Consider the following 18,402-nt stretch of genomic DNA (forward strand, 5'->3'; position numbering starts at 1 on the left):
AGTTAGGGGTGAGTATCAGCTTCCACAGTACTTTGGGTGTCCATCCGTGGGAAGATATCCTTGTGAAATGCAATTATGTTTGCTATTAAATCACAGCACTCATGTAGTATATGTGGAAATCACGGTCAGTGTCTGTTATATGGCACAGAAAGGAGGTTATTAAAGTTATTATGAAACAATTAGATCATTACTCATGCAGTAATTGTCTCCTAAACACAGTTTATGTGCTTCAAACACGAGCAGTGCAACACACTGGACTCAAACATAGAACAGATAAACACACAAACAACAAAAATAAAAGGAACAAGAGGACACAGACACACTCATGCCTACAACCACGCACAGAGGCATGCAGCCACACAAGTAGGCACTCTGATATGAAAGTGTGCGGACACGCACACCCACACACACACCCTTCTCATCTCCATAATTACTGTATAGTCAGCATGTCCATGTCTGGGGGTGACTCTCAAAGTGAGATGTTGACAACAGCAGAGCTGAACTCAAGCTGGGTCTTGTCAAAGGCCTGACACTGATAGCATTATCCGTGTAATTATTCATAGTTAAGTGAACTGCCTACTTACTTTTAACATAATGGATTTGGATGAGTAAGCCATATCTATACTGCCCTTTCATTTCATAACTTATATGACGTCACTAACCCAGAGGAAATATGCGTTCCAATTTGTCTTAATTAGCTTAAATACAGCCTATCTATTATTTGTGGCTGGGCTTTCATTTCTTTTACGTTTGGGCATAATCTCAAAGCACACCTGCGCTCCCTCAGAGGCACATTAGCATTCTGCAGTGCAACTGTTAAGAACCACACACTTCTAATATATGGCTCATGCCTTTCCAAGCAGCCTGCCATTTTTCTTCTCTTCCATAAAATATTTGCTTGGCATTAATGAATGGGGAGTCAGCCAACGCCTCTGAAAATCTTGATCAAGATGTTGAGCAAATGAGGAGTGAAGGAAAAGGCCGCTGGTTTGGCATTGGGAAATGGCAGCGTGTTTGCATGTGTATGTGTGTGTACAGTATGTGTGTGGCTACATGGCATTGGGAATATGAGAGATGTCAGGCTGGTCTCTGTTCCTCTACTGGCGGTGTAAATTAGATGTGAACCAGCATGGTGCCGATGCCAGGGAAAAGTACACCTATCAAGGTTGGCTAACTCATCACGGCTCTACGCACTCAAGCGCCGCGGATGAGGGGAGTGCAGGCATGTGCACGTGTGTTTAAATCTTAATGAAACTGGCCCTCTGAAGGTCAGTGCAGAGCAAGCAGGGACTCTTTCGTCTGCTGCTAATGGTGTATTAATGATTCAAAAGATGCCTCTGTGTCTCATGCGCACAGGTGCCCACCCAAGCACCCCACTGATGCACACACCCACATAACCACCCACACAGACACATGAAAAAACACAGTACATAGACAATGAATCCAATTAAACAAATGCATTAACCAGAGTGACACAGGCATAGACAAAGCACTTGTGTGTACAGGCACAAATGCGTTTTCAGCAATGCATTATGGTGAGGTGATTTGGTAAGAGTGAGAAATAGTTTCACAGGTCTTAAATTGCAGAACTTGGATTTCATTAACCAGCTATGATTGATTATCCCTGGGCTAACAGCTTATTCGAACAACTGTTTTGACAGGTATTTAATAAGGCACCAACCACAAGTGAGAATGAATTAAGTTCAGGCCAATTACAGCAGGTGTAAAAAGATATTCACAGGAAAAAAACAGGAGTAAAATGTGCCTTTAAACTTATATTGATGGGGTGGTTATTGCTCGATTTTCCACGGATGTGATAATCAGTCCAACAGAGAATTAATCAAATGGGACTGAAAATACATTATTCAATTTACATTCAAGTTCCCTTGTTAGAGTAAACACTGTGTTCACATTTCTAAGAGAGCAATTTGGCTGGAAAAAAGGACACTATAATGAACACAGCAGCTTTCAGAGGTACCTCATGTTGTACTGTGAATTTTTATGACTATAATTGTCTGAAAGCTGCTTTTACAAGATAATGTAAATAACACTATAGTGCTGATAATATGTAGTCAGTGATGACCACTTTCTGTGAAGCATGCTACTGCAATTTGGATCTGCGCACAAGTCAGCATTTCCTATGAATTATTTAGTGTTAAAGGGGTGGGGTTTAAGTGCGGAAGGGCATGGAGTTGCATGGGTACAGTGGGTTCCCGTCCTGCGTTTGGGCAATGGTCTTACCTTGAATGTGGACATGGCTGGGTCCCTGCTATACCTGTCTATGGTGTGGAACTTGGACGAGTGGTTGAGCTCATGGTACAGCTCAGAATGTCTTTTGCGAGTGTGCATCACTTTCTGGAAGGGAAGAAAGGAAGGGACAGCAAAAATGAACCAAACAGAAACAAAAACAAAAAAGAAGGGAGGGCAATATAGGGGCAGGCAAGGGAATGGGAATGAGTAGAAGGCTGAGGGACTGCAGAGACGCCAGCCATGAAAAGAGGTTAGAAAGGGACGCCGACAGATCGATCGATTGCTGGCTCATGCTCATACATCATCCACTTCCTCAGTCTTTAAGAATTTGGCAACTGGGAGTGCTGCAGAGGAGTCCTTTAAGTGAAAATTTGGTAAAAATGACTGACAGAAATGCCATTGTTCCAGACTGGTGCCTGCTAACTGGCGGTCCCGTTAACTCAGGATTCTGTCGAACTCATTAAACGTCTAACAGAATGGCTGGATTTTGACAAAAAACTGCCTTCCCTGTGTTCTGAATATGTCTGTCTGGAAGGCAGCTAAAATCCAGATCTTTAATTCTCTGACAGCAAACTGCATTTGTCAGTGCCACTGCTGTTGTCTGTCTGTGCTAATGGGCAGTGCTGGAGCTGCTCGGCAGTAGCTAATCGTCAAAGCAGCTTGCGAGGTTGAAAGTGACACAGGGGCAAGATGCCAGCACTCACACCCGCACACTTACCGGCCAGGACTGGCGCCTAGCACTGGCTCCAATTACTTCAGAGTGGGCACTCTCATCTCTGCTCAGCTAAGAAGGTGCTACTTGTTCCTTGCTTTTTTACTGCTATGTCTTAAGTTTTCTTTGTCTGAGTCATATGGTATTTATTAAGTCCCATGAAACATGTGTAACCTGTGACCTCCTATAGATGATTGCCGTAACCTTCAAAATAAAGCACTAATGTACAGGAGAAGTCCAGTGATTTTACACTTAAAGTTCACTTAACTTATTACAAGAAGTACTACTCAGTTGTATAATGTCTTCTGTGGCTCTGTAAGAGCCTACAAAGTTTGAAAAAAATAACCCTGATGATGTCATCGGGTTATCTCAGCTTGGGTTAGTGATTCAAAATTCATAACAGAAAGACTGTGTGCATCAGATATGCTGTTTGACAGAAGGTGGCATCTAAGAGGGTTTAATGGTGCGTTCCATTTGCACTGGGAAGTCAGAATTTCTGCGTTTTCAGTTGGAAATTTCAACTGGAATGCCCCTGAAGATGGATTTCCAACTTGGAAAGTCAGACGAACCTCACCAACCTCAACCTCAAAATCCAAGATGGCACCTCAGTGCATCAACAGTGACAGTTGTAGTAAAATACTAGCCTCTTTTACACTGCCAGATTTTCTGCAAATGTTGGGCCGTTTTGCCGGCAAGCTTCAAGCGTTTAGACACACATAGCCGGTTTGGCGAGTTGATCCGAGGTGCCCAATTTTCTGCCTCGTAGGGTAGTCATATTGGTGGAACCTTTTTGGTTTAAAAAGAACCAGGCGGCCTTCCGCAACGGGAGGGGCTGTTGATGACTTGTGGGAGGAGCTGTTGATGACGCCTCACGTTCGACCCACTGGCGGTGGATAAACAGGAAACAGCTGATAGCAGGAATGAGCAGCTAGTAGCAAGAGGGAAACGCAAACCTGTAAAGATGAGCAACTGGGGAGACAAGGCATTGCGTGCCCTCCTTGCCCTCGCAAACGAAGAGGCCATTAACTGTCAGATGACGGGAACAGTGAAGGACGGGTCAACTTATGAGAGAATCGCCGAAGGACTGACCAGCCGCGGCTTCCCTCGGAGTACGTCACTGTTTACGTCACATGCTGAGCTACACATATTGTTACTTGCTCACGCCCCCCATTGCCCCGAAAAAGGCGCATTCTGTTTGAACAAAAGTAGACAGGCAGCATTTTGCCGCACTCCCCGATTTTGTTTTTATACTACCAATGCTGAAAAAAGACTGATTGGGCTTTCCTGCAAATTTGCACAATTCCTATTTAAAAAGGGCTACTATTTCTGTCTCTACAAATCAGTCGTACAAGCAGTCCTATCCAACTTCCATCTGTGGACGTGTTGCCACAGGCTTTGTATACGCAAAATACGGCATAATGCGTTGTTATCAACTGGTATCGCTTACAATGGCTAACCTAGCTTGAACTGGTATTGTTAACAGCATCTTGGTTGTCCGGCCTGTCGTACTGGAACGCAATCAACTGGGGTGTGACCTTATTTCCAGCTCCAAGCTCCAACTTCCGAGGTAAATGGAACGCATCATAATGAAAGATGCTGTTGAGTTGCATTATGGGAAATTAAGCATTTTTTTGTCCTTTGACCCACACTAAAAACTAAAAGTCTGGATATCTCAGCTCCTGCTACACAGGGACTGTGTCTCTTGCAGGTTCCCCAGCTTTAAGTGCAAGACCAAATCAATGGAGTACTCCTTTAAGTTTTTCTCTGCAAGACTATTTTCTAAATTAAGTTTCAAAATGTTTATATTGATACAAGTTATACTACATATATATAATATGTATATGTATATAAAGTAAATGTTTGACAGTCTGAAAGGATGGGCAAACTCAATGAAAAATAAATGGATGAAAATGGGTTTACCTTCCATTAGACCATGGAAGTGTACACTTGGCTATATTAGTGGTTCTTCTATGTCAAGCTTCTCTCTCGAAAGTCAATAGTCAATTGATGAGTTGTGGGAGAGCCAGTCTCCTTGTGCTAAATTCATGCAGCGGCCACAAATGACTCTCCAGTAAATTTGCCAGATAGACAGTCAGCCATAGTCACTGTTAGTAGCTTGTCACCACACATACCCTCTATGTGAAATATATATATCCTCATGGCTGAAGGTGAATGTCCAGTCTTTGCAAACAGTCGAAATGAAACTGAATTCTCGCCAAAAAAAAAGAAAGAAAGAAAGAGAAAGCTGCAATGCAAAGGGAGGTATTTTATAGTCAAGGGATACTCTCTAGAGACTGGAGATTCACAGGACACCCAGGCCACTCTAACACAAACATACTCACACAGTGTCAGACCAGGTCGTTCCAACAGATATAACCAGCCAATTGACTACGGCCACATACGCGTTGACCCATAACTGGATTACTTAAATTCATTCAGACACAAGAAGCACTCTACTTTGCTGTTTCTTCAACCAGGACCCCCACAATGACATGTTTGATTGAATTGTATGTCAGTGGGACGTTTTTCTTTGACTTGCCACATAAATTAATTTCTTAAGATTAAGGTTGGGTTTGAGGCCATTGTTGGAGAAACAGCACACTATGTCAGGTAAGTCTGAGACAGTTCATAGTTCTAAATGCAAGGGAGACAGAAGTGCGAAGGGAGGGATTTAGCAATGCTTTTTGCTCCTCTATGCGTTACTCAAGTCCTGGCAGAAGCACAAGAAAGCAGAGACAGGCTGATGACGGGGGGGAGGTCCGAGATCTTACCTCGAAGTCCAGCTCAGAGTACCGTACTCTTTTCCTCTGGAAGAGGAGGGGGGCAGGGGGAGAGAAGAAAGCATCAATGACCAACCCCTCCACCACTAGTGAACTTAAGACCTCTCTATCTCAGTGTATCTGTGGATCTCTCATTGCCATTGTTCAGTTACAAGAGGAAAGCTAATATGCACTGGCTGCCCAACACGATACAGATATTCTTACAAATGTCAAGGCAAAAAGCAAATTATTCAGTCTATTTCAACGTAATGAGATTAGTGAAGTGGAATAACCCAGAATTAGAATGAAACAATAATTTCTCGGCTCACATACTCTCAAATACAATCATTACAACGCCAGCATAAATCATCCCCCTTTGCTATTTTTGGAGATTTTCTTGGAGACGGTCCGATTAAAAGTGCTGTAACAAACATATGAGGAATGGTTCTCCATCCTCTAATCTTGTTTGGGCCCCACCACTCTCCTCTTAAGTGCCTCCGCAGCTACAGCGAGTGGCACACAAGCCGCCAATTTAACAGCTGCAGACATTTCCAACTCATCTGGCCCTGACATTGCATTGCATTACATTCCATCTCTGACTTCCTATTTGGCTCTTGCTGTCTGCCAGATTTGCATTTGGCAGTGAGAGGAGCTGCTCTCTACAGTTAGTTAAAAGCTGTATTCATTCTTTGAAAGGGCAGAGTTGCTGATCTGATGCTATGGCAGCCAAGGCTTTAAAAGGTAAAGAAATGCAAACAGATAGAGAGGTAAAGTTTCTCTCGGAGATGTCCCGTTCACTTCATGGCTCACAAAACACAATGCAATTACTGCCCTCCTGAGGAGAAATCCTTACCTTAAACACAGATATTCCATGATTGAGTCTGCTTTGAAATATGGTTGACATGCAACATGCATATACATGTACAGTATATTGCATGTTTTGGTGGGGACACACATAGAGCAGTCATTAACTCACACATACAAAATTCATGAGGGATCCTCCTGTGATTTGCTGTTATGATGGCATGATGGTCCTGTAGCAACCACAGTCACACAATAGTTTTAAGTCTAAATGTACTCAGTGCAGTGACTCATATGATAACTTGACCTCTACAGCCAACAAGCTGTTGTGAGGAGATACTGATTTATATTCCGCTACTTCTTCCACTTATGTCCAGAGTGCGATGATAGAATAATACGCCCTGTGAACCTTTCTGACGCCTTGAGTTTAAATTTACAAGCCGCTAACTAAAAATCAACAGTGAAATGAACACTGTGAGTACATTTGCGTGATCCCTCCATTATGCGTCACCATGTTTGAATTGGGGGAGTAAAAAACTGCTGTGATTTAATCTTGAGAGGCACGCTCTGATATCCATCTCCAAATCAAGCATATTCAAACAGGGTGAAATTATAGCAGTAAATTACATCCCGCAGGTTTCTCTGCAGATTCTCCTTTTTTTTTGGTATTCATGAGTGCACTCGTAGCTCTTCTGATTTTTTATGAGTTTTAATGACTCGTCCTTAACGTCCTCAGCCCTAAATGAAGCATCTGCACTTTTCGGTGAAAGTGTCGTTTCCATCTCTTTAATCAACCTGAGTGAGTCAGCAAGATGCCATCAGGGGAGGATCCAAAGTGTGTTCTTGCGTGTGTGTGTTTATGTGTCTGCGTTACCGTGTGCTTGTTTTTGTGTGTATGTCAATGCCTGTGTGTGTGTGTAAAATTAAGGTGGGCTGAAAGACATTCACCAGGGGTATTTCCTCTGATCCTGTCTGTCTCAGTCCATCTGCTGTGCCACCTTGTGTGGTTAGGAGGGGGTATCACACACATTACACACACATAATACACACACACACACCAAGAAGAAGCTGTCTGTCATTAGGAGAATAACTCATTTCAACGCTCATTGTCTCAGTCAGCAGCAATGAACACTACTCGGCAGAAAATAACAGCAGTTGTCATAGCAGACTTGTTCTGAGGCACACAACTGTGCTATTATCGCAGTGTGTTGGACATTTTGTTACTGTATATCAAAGACAATATGTATTAGACATTGCTTGAATTGTTTGAAGGCCACACTGTGTAATGTGTGTAATTATAGAGGCATTAGCTATGCAAGCTGACGTCTCCTCTCACCATATTCTTGTGTAGCTGTAAATATTCATCACAACAAATCATTTAGTGCAGTGTGGAATCTTACATCTTATTTTTCTCAAGGTAAAAATTTAATATCTGTTTAAAATAGTGTCTCCCAATGCAAATGCGTTTTTTTCTCCAATAGTTTTTTTTAACTAAGTGATGGTACATTAGATGCAAATGGTGTATTTGCATTTTTCAAATGATTTACACATTATTAGACAGTGTTTAAAATCCTTGCATACACTGAATGTCACATCAAATAAGTGAATGTTTTTCCTCCCCATTGCTGTCTTCCTCTCCTCTTTGTCATTCCACCACTTCACTTATATAACCACACCACCTCCACTACCACATCCACAGCTGTGAACATCAAGTGTGTGCTCAAGTGAAAGAAGAACACAGTGAAAGAGCTGCACCTCCACTTGGCGCCCCTCCTTCCCTCATCCTTCAACCTCTTACCCACCTCCAGGGATCCTGCCGAGAGGCTGCTGTTGGCATTGGTGCTGCCCAGGTTGCGTGGCAGGGTCCTGGTTCTCTCCACTGTGGTTCCCCCTGTCAGAATCTGTCTGACCGATGGCCTCTGGCCCGGCTTCAGCTGGAGTGAATGCCCGTGGGAGTGCATGTGTCCTCCGTGGGAGTGTACAAGACCACCCTGAGCCATCATGTGGCCGTGCCCGTGGGGCATGGTTTTGATCGTCCCATAGGAGCGGTTGAGGTTCATGGCGATGTTCATGTCGCCCACACTCGACGGCACAAAATCCGCCGGGTACGCCTCACTCTCGGCTGGGTGGAGGGTAAGGGGTGAGGGAGGCGGGGGGAAGGGAGGATCCTCCACTGCGATGTTGAGAGGTTTGTCCTCGCCCCCCAGTCCCAGGCCTCCTCCTTGGGAGGAGGGCGCTGGAGGTTTGAGACTGACCGTCCTACGAGGTAAGACCATGTAGTCCCCCTCCCCGCCTCCTCCGCTTCCGCCTCCTCCTCCACCACTCCCCCCGCTTCCGGCACTTCCGTCCTGGGAGGTGTTGGAGGAAGGGGGCGGTCGAGCCCAGCCCAGGCCACTCTCGGTGCACAGGTAGATTGGGGCGCCGCTGCGTTGCTGCCCCTGCTGTCTCTGCTGATCCACGTTCACCTCTTTCTTTAGGGGCGTCTCGCTCAGCTCATTGAGGCCGCCAAGCGTTGGAACCTTGTCAAACAAACAAACAAACAAAAGAATGTTTCAGTTTTACAAGTATGCCCTGAAAGCAAAATGATCTTGCTTTAGATAACTTTGATAACTTTCCAATCCCGTACCTGTACGATGAGGTTGGGAGGGGGGATGTTCCCGGGGAGTGAGCTGAAGTTGACCCCCACTCCCCCCTCCTGATGGGCTGCCAGCTTGGGATCGTCCTCATCATCCAGGGAGATGCGGGAAAGGGTCCCAGTGATGGTGGCCGGGTTGCAGGTGTTCACCTCTTTGAATATGACTATAGGGAGATATGAGGAGACAAGGGAAGTCGTAGGGACAGACAGAGAGTGGGGGATAGGCATGAGATAGGGGAGATAGGGGGTAGTTGGTGAAAGCAAGAAAAGAGAAAGAGTTGATGGGTGAGGTAAAAGAAGGGGTGAGGATAAGCAACATTTAGGAGAAGAAAGAGGGATGGATATTGAATGGAAAGGAATGATTTGATATAAGTTATGCCAAGCAGGAGACGGTTGACAGAGAGATAGGTGAAACAGAAACATAAATTAGGTTGTGATACTAAAGTTTGTTTAGCTGTGAGACAGATTGCATCTCCAAAGAAAAAGTTTCACTTCTCATTTTGGGCTTATACAGCTCACAGTAACTAAGATGAGTTTTGTCTCTGACACTGTGACCTTAAGTCTTGCTCCATCTCTAGATTTGCCGGTGAGCCAGGATTTTTATTAGCTTGGAGAAAGAGCCTGAGTGCAAAATGCTGTGTGCTTCAAATGAAATGGAGCCAAATTCCCTTGCTACTGAGTCCTGGCCCATATCTTACTCACCAGCTTATTATTCCCTGTGTGAGTCTGTGTGCGTTTATGTGTATCAGTGTGTATTTCTGTACGAGGGCCTGTTTTCATTTCATAGCACCATAAATAAAAACAAAACATAAAACTACTTACAGTGGCTTTGGGTTAGCTTTCATGCAAGTTGTTGGAGAAAAAAACTACAAACAGAATGCTATACGTTTCTGGAAAAGCTACTCCAAAATGAACTAAGACATGCTGATGAGAGATTTTTAATCACAAGTGACATCAATCTATCATCATAATCAAACAGAACTCAAACCATTTGGAGGTTCATGCTGGAAATCATGCTCATTCTGTCACCATCAGAGGAAACAATATTTACTCTGTGGCCCCCAAAATCCAATTCTACACCAAAGCATGTAGCGCAGAGCATTTTCATGTTAACAGCATTGATGTGACAACACGTCAAGCGACACGGTTTATCAAAAACTGAGGCTGGATCTTGCTGAGTGTGAGCATACCAGCAAGGACGAAAGCTGAGAACAGACTCCAGCATTTTCTTTGTTTTACCATCCTGTTGGTGCAAAGTTATGTGAAAGGACTAGACAAGGTTTTTGGAAATCCTTTAACATCCACATCCAACAGTGGAGACCCAGAGAATGACTTATAGACGAAGCCGGCAGGTGTGATATGGGTTGTGCTCTTATGGCTTCCGCCATTACTGCAGTGGCATGGTTCAACTGAACACATTTACACCAACACCAAATTCAGAGATGTTCGGGTTACTCACCGTTGGCAGTCACCACCTCTGACAGATGAAGGTAGTCAGGGTGATTGTGAAGGTTATATGTAGGTAATTACTACACAACCTTTGGGGCAAAACTTGGGACCGCTCCTGTCTGTCCTTTACAGTAAGGTATTAAAGTGTTGTGTTGAATAAAGCTAGCTAAAATCTGAAGGCATTACAGCACTTGATAGCTCACATTTAAATAACCACCTCCATGATTTCTTGCATCCTCATAAAAACAAAATACAGCATTTAATAGAAATCGGAAACATGTCAGGATACTGCACATATGGAATTTTGGCCAGAAAACGTAAGAAAGTATCAACTAGCAAGAAATATCGTGGGTGGCTCGGTCTTTTGTGGTAGCTGATCAATCCTCTGTGATTGAAACGTAAAGATATGAAGTCGATTATGGGTTTTAATTTCCATCATTGGAGCAGCTGATAATGGTACAGTCGAGAAAAAGACGTCTAACCATTTGCTAAAACTTGACCAAATTTCCACTGAAAAGTTTAAGGGACAGTTCACCCCAAAATCAAAAATAAATCTTTCCTTCTTAGGGCTGTTGCATAGTTGAAGCACGCAACGCGAGCAAGTGACGCAAGCGACATGAGCAACTCACGTCCTTTCATAGTGAACACATTGAACGCAAGCAACGCGGGCGACCCTTGAAATGCAATACAGCCCTCACGCAATAGGGGGTAGCAGAGTCACCGGTACATTCCTGCTAGCTAGTACTGCTATTTTATTGCAGGGCACTAGAACTGTCATATAAATGGGGGTGTGCCTGTACGAGTTCGCAAAGTTTTTCCTCCTCACCTGCCATATTTCATACCTGCTTCTTCTGTGAATAACAAAAAGTGGTTAATTTCAAGTACATCACTTGCATTATCACCCCTGCTGGCAACGCATGGTATTACACGCGTCGCGTATCAAAAAAATGGACAACACATTTTGAGACGCAAACACGCATCATGGCGTCCCAATGCCTTTGCGTCGACTATGAAACGGCCCTTACTCATATTGCTATATCAGTCTAGATTGTTTTGGTGTGAGTTGCAGAGTGTTGGAGATATCAGTGGTAGAGATGTCTGCCTTCTCTTGAATATAATGGAACTAAAACCAAAAAAAAACAAAACAGGATTTCCTGGACAACTTTCATGGCAAAAGTACTTTAGTAGTGGAGTTATGTACATGTGCCACTGCAGTACTGGCGGTTGATTTACTTCCACCTGCAACCCGGATTCGTCTATAGGACTTCTAAGTCTAGGGAATGGACCAGGCAGTGTTTAGAAGGTCAGTTGGGTGCAAAACTTACATGGGTGTCCTCTCTCTGCAAGGGTGGAGGGGGGAAAGTGACTGTGTTAATATTTCAAAGCACAACACATTGTGGCACATTTGTAACACATCCAAACACACACAAGACCATTGTCAGCAGCGAGTGAAACAGGTCTGAACACATTAAGGAGTGTTATTATCATGCACAATTAAACACAATCTCATCCAAACATATGCTCGCTGAACACATATTGGGCAGAATCAGTGTGATTGATAAGGCATAATAATTTGTGCACGACTGTGTCGAGATGAAGCACATCATCTCCTGTCATTGTATCAACATGCACAGCGGCAGGCTAAGTTACGGCTCTCCATTGCCTCTCTGCAATGCTAATCCTGTGTTGGACAAAGGAGGCGACAAAGGGAGAAAGGGAGAGAGAAATCAGGTGGAAGGGAAAGCTCACCTGTTTGACATGCCAAGTCCACATCCTTCTCAAAATCCGTCTGAGAGAGCGAGGCAGGGTAGGAAGAGAGGAGAAACAATGAGAGTCATTACATAAAGCACATTAATAGAAGCACAGGCCTGGTGAGTGATTGGATCTTGAATGGTTATGCTGAATCCAATGACTCCGGTGCTCTAATCTGACATAAAAAGAAAAGAATAGGATCTGTTGCCATAGTGACACTTTACAAATCAGTCAATTAGTAATGCCCTCTGTGAACAAGACAAAAAAACGTTGCCCTAAGTCATAGCAGAAATGTTCAATTTCCATTTCTTCGTAGTGAATTTGTCCAAAGACAGTTCTGTGTGATGCCACACACTACTTCCACTCTGCTCATGATGGGTATCAGTTCACAGCAGCAGATCCAAATACAGTGTTTGACAGAGACGAGTAGAACGCTGTGGAGTTTTGCCAGGTATGTAATTCTACTGTATGCCTCATCAGTCACCTTGCTGTCATCTGAATGCAAACAGGGAGCGACATTTACACTGCAGCAAAGCTATTATCTGCTGTGCCAGTTGAAGCAAAACTCTGCCGTCCTCTGGCTGAGCTTTTCTTAGACTGGAAAAAAATCTATGACGTAAGAATCCAGATGCTTTTACAATCACCAACACTGAGCGTAACTGCACTTAATATTCGGATTTTATGTAGATTAGCTTACAAAACATATCTATTTGCTTTGATCTAGAATTTACTCGAGGAAAGCAGGGGTGGCACTCGTCCTTGGGGTAAAGAATCTCCACCAAACCCAGAGAGCGGTCGGCTGAATGAAGAAGTGTTGTTTCCAAAATGGCCACCACTCAAGTTTCCTAAACTTCAGTGAAAGTGAAGCTCATTGCTATGCAGTTGTGGTCCTTCCTTCTCTCACCACAGAGCCTCCTCCTGTCCTCCACGGGATTCACTTACAAAAGCCTTTGTTTGTATAATAAACTACAGATTTTAGACAGTTTGGGCACGCCACACAGGCAAAGAGGAAGGGGGGATGGTGGGGGTGAAAAACTGAAAGAGAGAAGGAGAGAATGTGTAAAGGTCTCAGAGGAGCGGAAAACCTCTTAGTACGCAAATCACCCGCAGCACCATAAATGGGTCTCTGCTAAATGGATGGATGAGGATATGAAAGAAACCTCTCTCTCTTTCTCTCAGTCTCTCTCTGCCATCCGAATTGAGAAAAACAAATTATCTTTATTTTATCTATAACACATTGGCTCTGCAACAGCATCACAGGTTAAGTACATTGAGTCATCAACGTGAACAGTTCTGTAAAAAGAACAAATGGGAACATAGTCCTCTTGTTGAGTACTATTGACGAAGCAAACATCCTATAATACACAGCATCCTGGGTGAGGTCACGACTGAAATGACTGCTAAAGAAACCATTATCCTCTTAATTCATTAAAAATTCATAAATGCTTACTATAACTGCATTGCTTATCTTACTATAGTAACAGTTCTAGTTTCTATTTACACATCACAGCTATTTGTAGTTTGGTTTAAAGGTGCAACATGTAATCAAAACAAAAATAAATTTGGTGCAATGATGACTTTTTTAGGTTGAAGGAATAATTTGACATTTTGAGACAAGTTTATTTACCGTCTTGCTCAGAGTTAGATGAGAAGATTGATACCACTCTCATGTTTGTACGTTAAATATGAAGCTACCGCCAGCAACAGGTTAGCTTGGCTTAGCTTAGCTTAGCTTAGCTTAGCACAAAGAGTTGAAACAGTGGGAATAAGCTAACCTGGCCTTTTTAAAAACGTGAAAGAATATGCCTACTACAACCACTAAAGTCAGTATTTAACAAGTTATATCTTGTTTGTTTATTCCATGAACAAACCAAAAGTTCAAAATGACAGATTGTAGTTTTACGTGGGCTTATGTGCAGGAATATCTCCTGGCTGGGTGCAGTGGCCTTGTGAAGTCGTGGTAACCCCACATTGAAGACAAGACTACAAAAAGTTACTGCGCCTAGTCAAAACATTTAAACACATTTGTACACATCAAACAAACAAGATACAACATGATAAGTGGTGACTTAAGGAGCTGGTTTCATTATCTGTGCTAAGCTAACCAGCTGTAGTTTCATATTTAGCGTACAAACATGAGGATGTGTCTTTATTTTGTCATTTAATTCTAAGAAAAAAAGCAAATGAGTGTATCTCTCAAAATGTCAAACTATTCCTTTAATATTTGTTTGCATTTGTTGCAGAATATTGTTTTACAGATTCCACCTTTCTTCATCTACGGGCTCTACTTCTCCCAATGACAGGCTCTTTTCTATAGGTGACATACTGATTGGCTGCCGATGTGGTTGTGGGCGTGGTTATGGTTATGAACGTGGTTGTGGGTATTGTTCAGGATGGGGTTATGCTCATGTGCGTGGCTGAGGGCGTGGCTGTGCTCCAGCCCGTGGTCGTGGTTGCTGCGGGGCAGACTGTGGCAACAGGCTTGCTGGCATGCCTGGGGGCCTGTCGGTGGGAACTGCTGTGGGTGGCAACCAGACAGGCACATGGCTGTGCCGTAACGCAGAGAGCCACACTGCTGCCCACAGTAGCTCACGTTTGGACACTTCTGATGGTGACACACACAAAAAAAAATGGAAAACATAAAGTTGAAATGTTACTCTGAGCTTTAATAAGAGATGAACTAAATGATTTCTTCTAAAGACGGCTTTGATTAAACTTTAACAAGACGGCGTAGCTACGCCTTTACATCTTTATGGTGTCTCTAAATGTCAAGGATTCTACATTCTAATGAGATTTCCTTTGAATGCAGCAAGAACACCTGAGAGTAATTATAATGGCGATATTGTCTAACTGGTGCAGCGTCACCAAATTATCCATCACAATTAATATTCTCAAGGTTATGGTGTCGTTCACTCAACAGCCCTTCATGCATATGTGCAAGATTTCTTCAAAGTCAGACACATTAGGAGAAAACATAAACGAGACCTCTGATGCTTTCCCTTTATTTCTGTCATATATAGAATGTTACGACGTTATGAACTCTGTCTCTGTTTTTCTTACTTTCAAAACACTCTGATGTCAGCTCGTGACAGCTTTCTTTATGTGCAAGTGTTTAATAAATATGCTTACATCAGGGAAACATGTAATCATACAATGGTTGCCAGTGATATTAATTTCTCCCTGATTTTGGATCATATTCCTGCTGGAACATGTTGAGCTGTGAAGCTTTAATTGTTGATTTTCCACAGTAGGAAGTGCCCCTATACTCTGTTACAGTCATCCTGCGGCTGCAATGACGATACAGAGACGTTGAGATACATAAGACCCAGAAATGCTGACCAATCAGAGCATACTAGGCTTTTTGGGAAGGGGTGTTTCAAGAGACAGCCGGTATAATGTGGTGTCTTAGATGTGAGGGTGAACACAGCTGTCTCAGCCCAGACAGTAAGATGAAATAATGTCTTTTTAAACATTAAAGCATACAAACATGTTCCAGCAGAAGCGCAAAATACAAATATAAAGCCAAAAATTAGCATTACAGTTCCCCCTTTTGAGGTTTACCAGCTGCCTTTCTTAATAGAGCATTAGTCGGCATAGCAACGAGCTGTGTGTATTATAACAATATGTTTAACCGAAAATTAAATAAGCACAGTTAGACTATAAATGTTCCTCTCGGTTATGAAAACAGAGACAGAGAATGTGTCATAATGGCTTCCCCGAGCAGAATGATGGCTCCAAAGTTTAATCTTGATAACCTCAGAGGGGCGTTCAGAAAGCCATAATCGTTACCGCAAACAGGTCTGAGGGAGAAATAAAGGGAATGGCGTTGTGAGACTCGCTCATGCTCTCGTAGTAGCAGTGTGACCGTATTGACATTGGCACGGCAGTTCAAGTCCGTATGATTTATCACACTATTAGCCACATTTGGAACACGTACAATAACCTTACGGGAGCTCTGTGCTCTTCAAGTAAAGAGGGAGAAGTTTAGGTTAAAAGTAAATACAAAGTGCTGAGGTGTATGTTTTAGTAAAACAGGAAATGCTGTGGGCAGCTTACATTGTGAATGTCAAAAATGCATTGATATTAATTTTTGCAGTGTTGTTACAGAAGTGGTATTTGACAACTTTTCATGTCCACTTATATATGTAGCACTATTTAAAGTTAGTTTCAGGCTGGGAGTGAAATTGCATTTCTATGAGGAGTGAAATCAAACATTTTGGGGAAAATTAAATGTGAAGATGCATAATGCATTTACAATAATGAAGTAAAAAAAAAAATGCTTAAGGAAAAGAAGAGAGCGAGGTATGAGTTTGATCGCTACAGTAATGGCAATCATGCTTCTTGTTATTGGAGCTGAAGCTTGCAGAAAGCTCCAGCCTGGTTAATGTTGGTCCTGCGGCTAATGGACTGCAATGTGGGATGAAATGGAATGCTATTCACCATGATCTGCACCTGTCCATTCTTGCAGGAGTCTGGTGAGTTTTCGCTGTCGTCTTTACATCCCCCCATCCTACAGCGCACCGCGTCCTGCACCTGAAGGGGGGGAATAAGGGACGGGGGGGGGAGAGGAAGGATGAATACAGAGAGGAGAAGTAGGAGCCGGGGAAAGAATGATGAAGGAGAGGAAGGGAGGATGCAAAGGAGAGAAGTTAGTGGAGGAACTTTTGCTTAAGTTAGTTTGGCAAATGTTGGAGCATGGGGGAACTCACTCCCTCAGACATTTCATATTCTCCGTCTTTATCGCTGCAATGACAGATGTTCAGTGAATACTAAATTATGTGAAAATGGCAAAGTAAACGGAAAAGCTATGTTCTTCGCAAAGTAGCTCAGCTTGTAGCTTATGTAACAGTCAGAGGATTGGTGCAGAGAGCACACAGCAGCTCTTCAAAGTGGCCTATTTGAGCCTTGTGAGATCAGTGGCGCTTGGCCCAAATTAAAACCAACAGTATGGTATATAGATGTTCCGACCCGTGGGCCTTCCCCGTGTCATATTGTTTTTCTTTATCCTCCCACATACGGCAAACACACACCCAAACCTACCGTCCGAGGAGGAGTTCTCGCAACACAGCTCAAATCAAATGGATCCCTGCATTATGTTTCTCAGCCAACTCTGAGATTCTTTCCCCCCGTCGGGCTCTGTATTATAGATACCCTGGTTACTTGCTGAGGAGCAACATCATTTCTCAATGTTGCCGCTGTCAAATCCCATAAGAATCTCATGGGTGGAAACAAGAGTGCTTGTGTAAGAAGCAGTGGAAGAGCGAACGAGAGCATCTTCACTCTCACTGGGTGGTCTCATCTATGTGTGTGTGCTGCTACAAATGGAGAGGATTGGAGTAGAATCCATGTCTGATTAATACTGCATGGGTATGGGTATTGCCTGCATTGTTTCCCTGCATCCGTCTCTTCTCTTTATGTCCATGCTCATCCTCGGTGGCATTTGTTCTCGTTCCCATTAGTGTGTGTTGGCAGTGCAGCTCATTCTGACTTCAAAGTGAAGAGCCCCCTCTATGTGTCCGTACCTCTCTCCCCACCTACCTCTCTATTTCATCCTCCCCTACCACCAGCCCCTGCTTCGCTCTTGAATCATGTTTTTTCTCCCACAGATCTCTGCACGCAGTTTGTCTTCCACCCTCCTTCCTCCCCTTCATCTCTACTCACTTAACAAAGTCCCTCCCTCACCCTTTCTCGCAGTATACCCCTCCTTCACGACTCCTCTCTCCTGCTGCCTCCTAATCACAACACCTCACAATGCACACATGTTCATCTGCTCCCCGACTGATCTCAGCAGGCCGTCTGTGCCGCCAACGCCGCCGTCCTTTCATTCGCCGCCGCGCCCTTACACACAGCTGGTGCTATCGAGGAGCGCTACATGGTGCGACGCTCACCGGCACGTTTTGTGTCTGTACTTTACTTCACATAACATCACACTTTGTGCCGCCTCCTCTCTTGTTTTGCACCGTAATGCTTCCTCACTCTCCCCTTGTTCCTCCCCTCCCTCCCTCTGGTATGGCTCTCCCTTCTGCCTGTTGTTCAGCAGCTAC

The 18,402-nt window shown here is 43.6% G+C and overlaps 1 protein-coding gene across 1 annotated transcript in view; it reads right to left on the reverse strand.

The window, feature by feature from the left end:
* The window catches only part of adgrb2 (adhesion G protein-coupled receptor B2), a 273,447-nt gene that overhangs the window by 15,793 nt on the left and 239,252 nt on the right, over positions 1 to 18,402 (reverse strand). The window contains exons 27-34 of the mRNA XM_050035088.1: positions 16,799 to 16,891; positions 14,685 to 14,963; positions 12,356 to 12,395; positions 11,932 to 11,946; positions 9,149 to 9,321; positions 8,325 to 9,041; positions 5,734 to 5,769; positions 2,242 to 2,355 (exon numbers count right to left, since the gene is read on the reverse strand). Coding sequence (XP_049891045.1) covers positions 2,242 to 2,355; positions 5,734 to 5,769; positions 8,325 to 9,041; positions 9,149 to 9,321; positions 11,932 to 11,946; positions 12,356 to 12,395; positions 14,685 to 14,963; positions 16,799 to 16,891 — 1,467 coding nt within the window. The remainder of the gene's footprint in view (positions 1 to 2,241; positions 2,356 to 5,733; positions 5,770 to 8,324; positions 9,042 to 9,148; positions 9,322 to 11,931; positions 11,947 to 12,355; positions 12,396 to 14,684; positions 14,964 to 16,798; positions 16,892 to 18,402) is intronic.

Source organism: Epinephelus moara, chromosome 22 (genome assembly GCF_006386435.1).
Source record: "Epinephelus moara isolate mb chromosome 22, YSFRI_EMoa_1.0, whole genome shotgun sequence".
Classification (NCBI taxonomy): Eukaryota; Metazoa; Chordata; class Actinopteri; order Perciformes; family Serranidae; genus Epinephelus; species Epinephelus moara.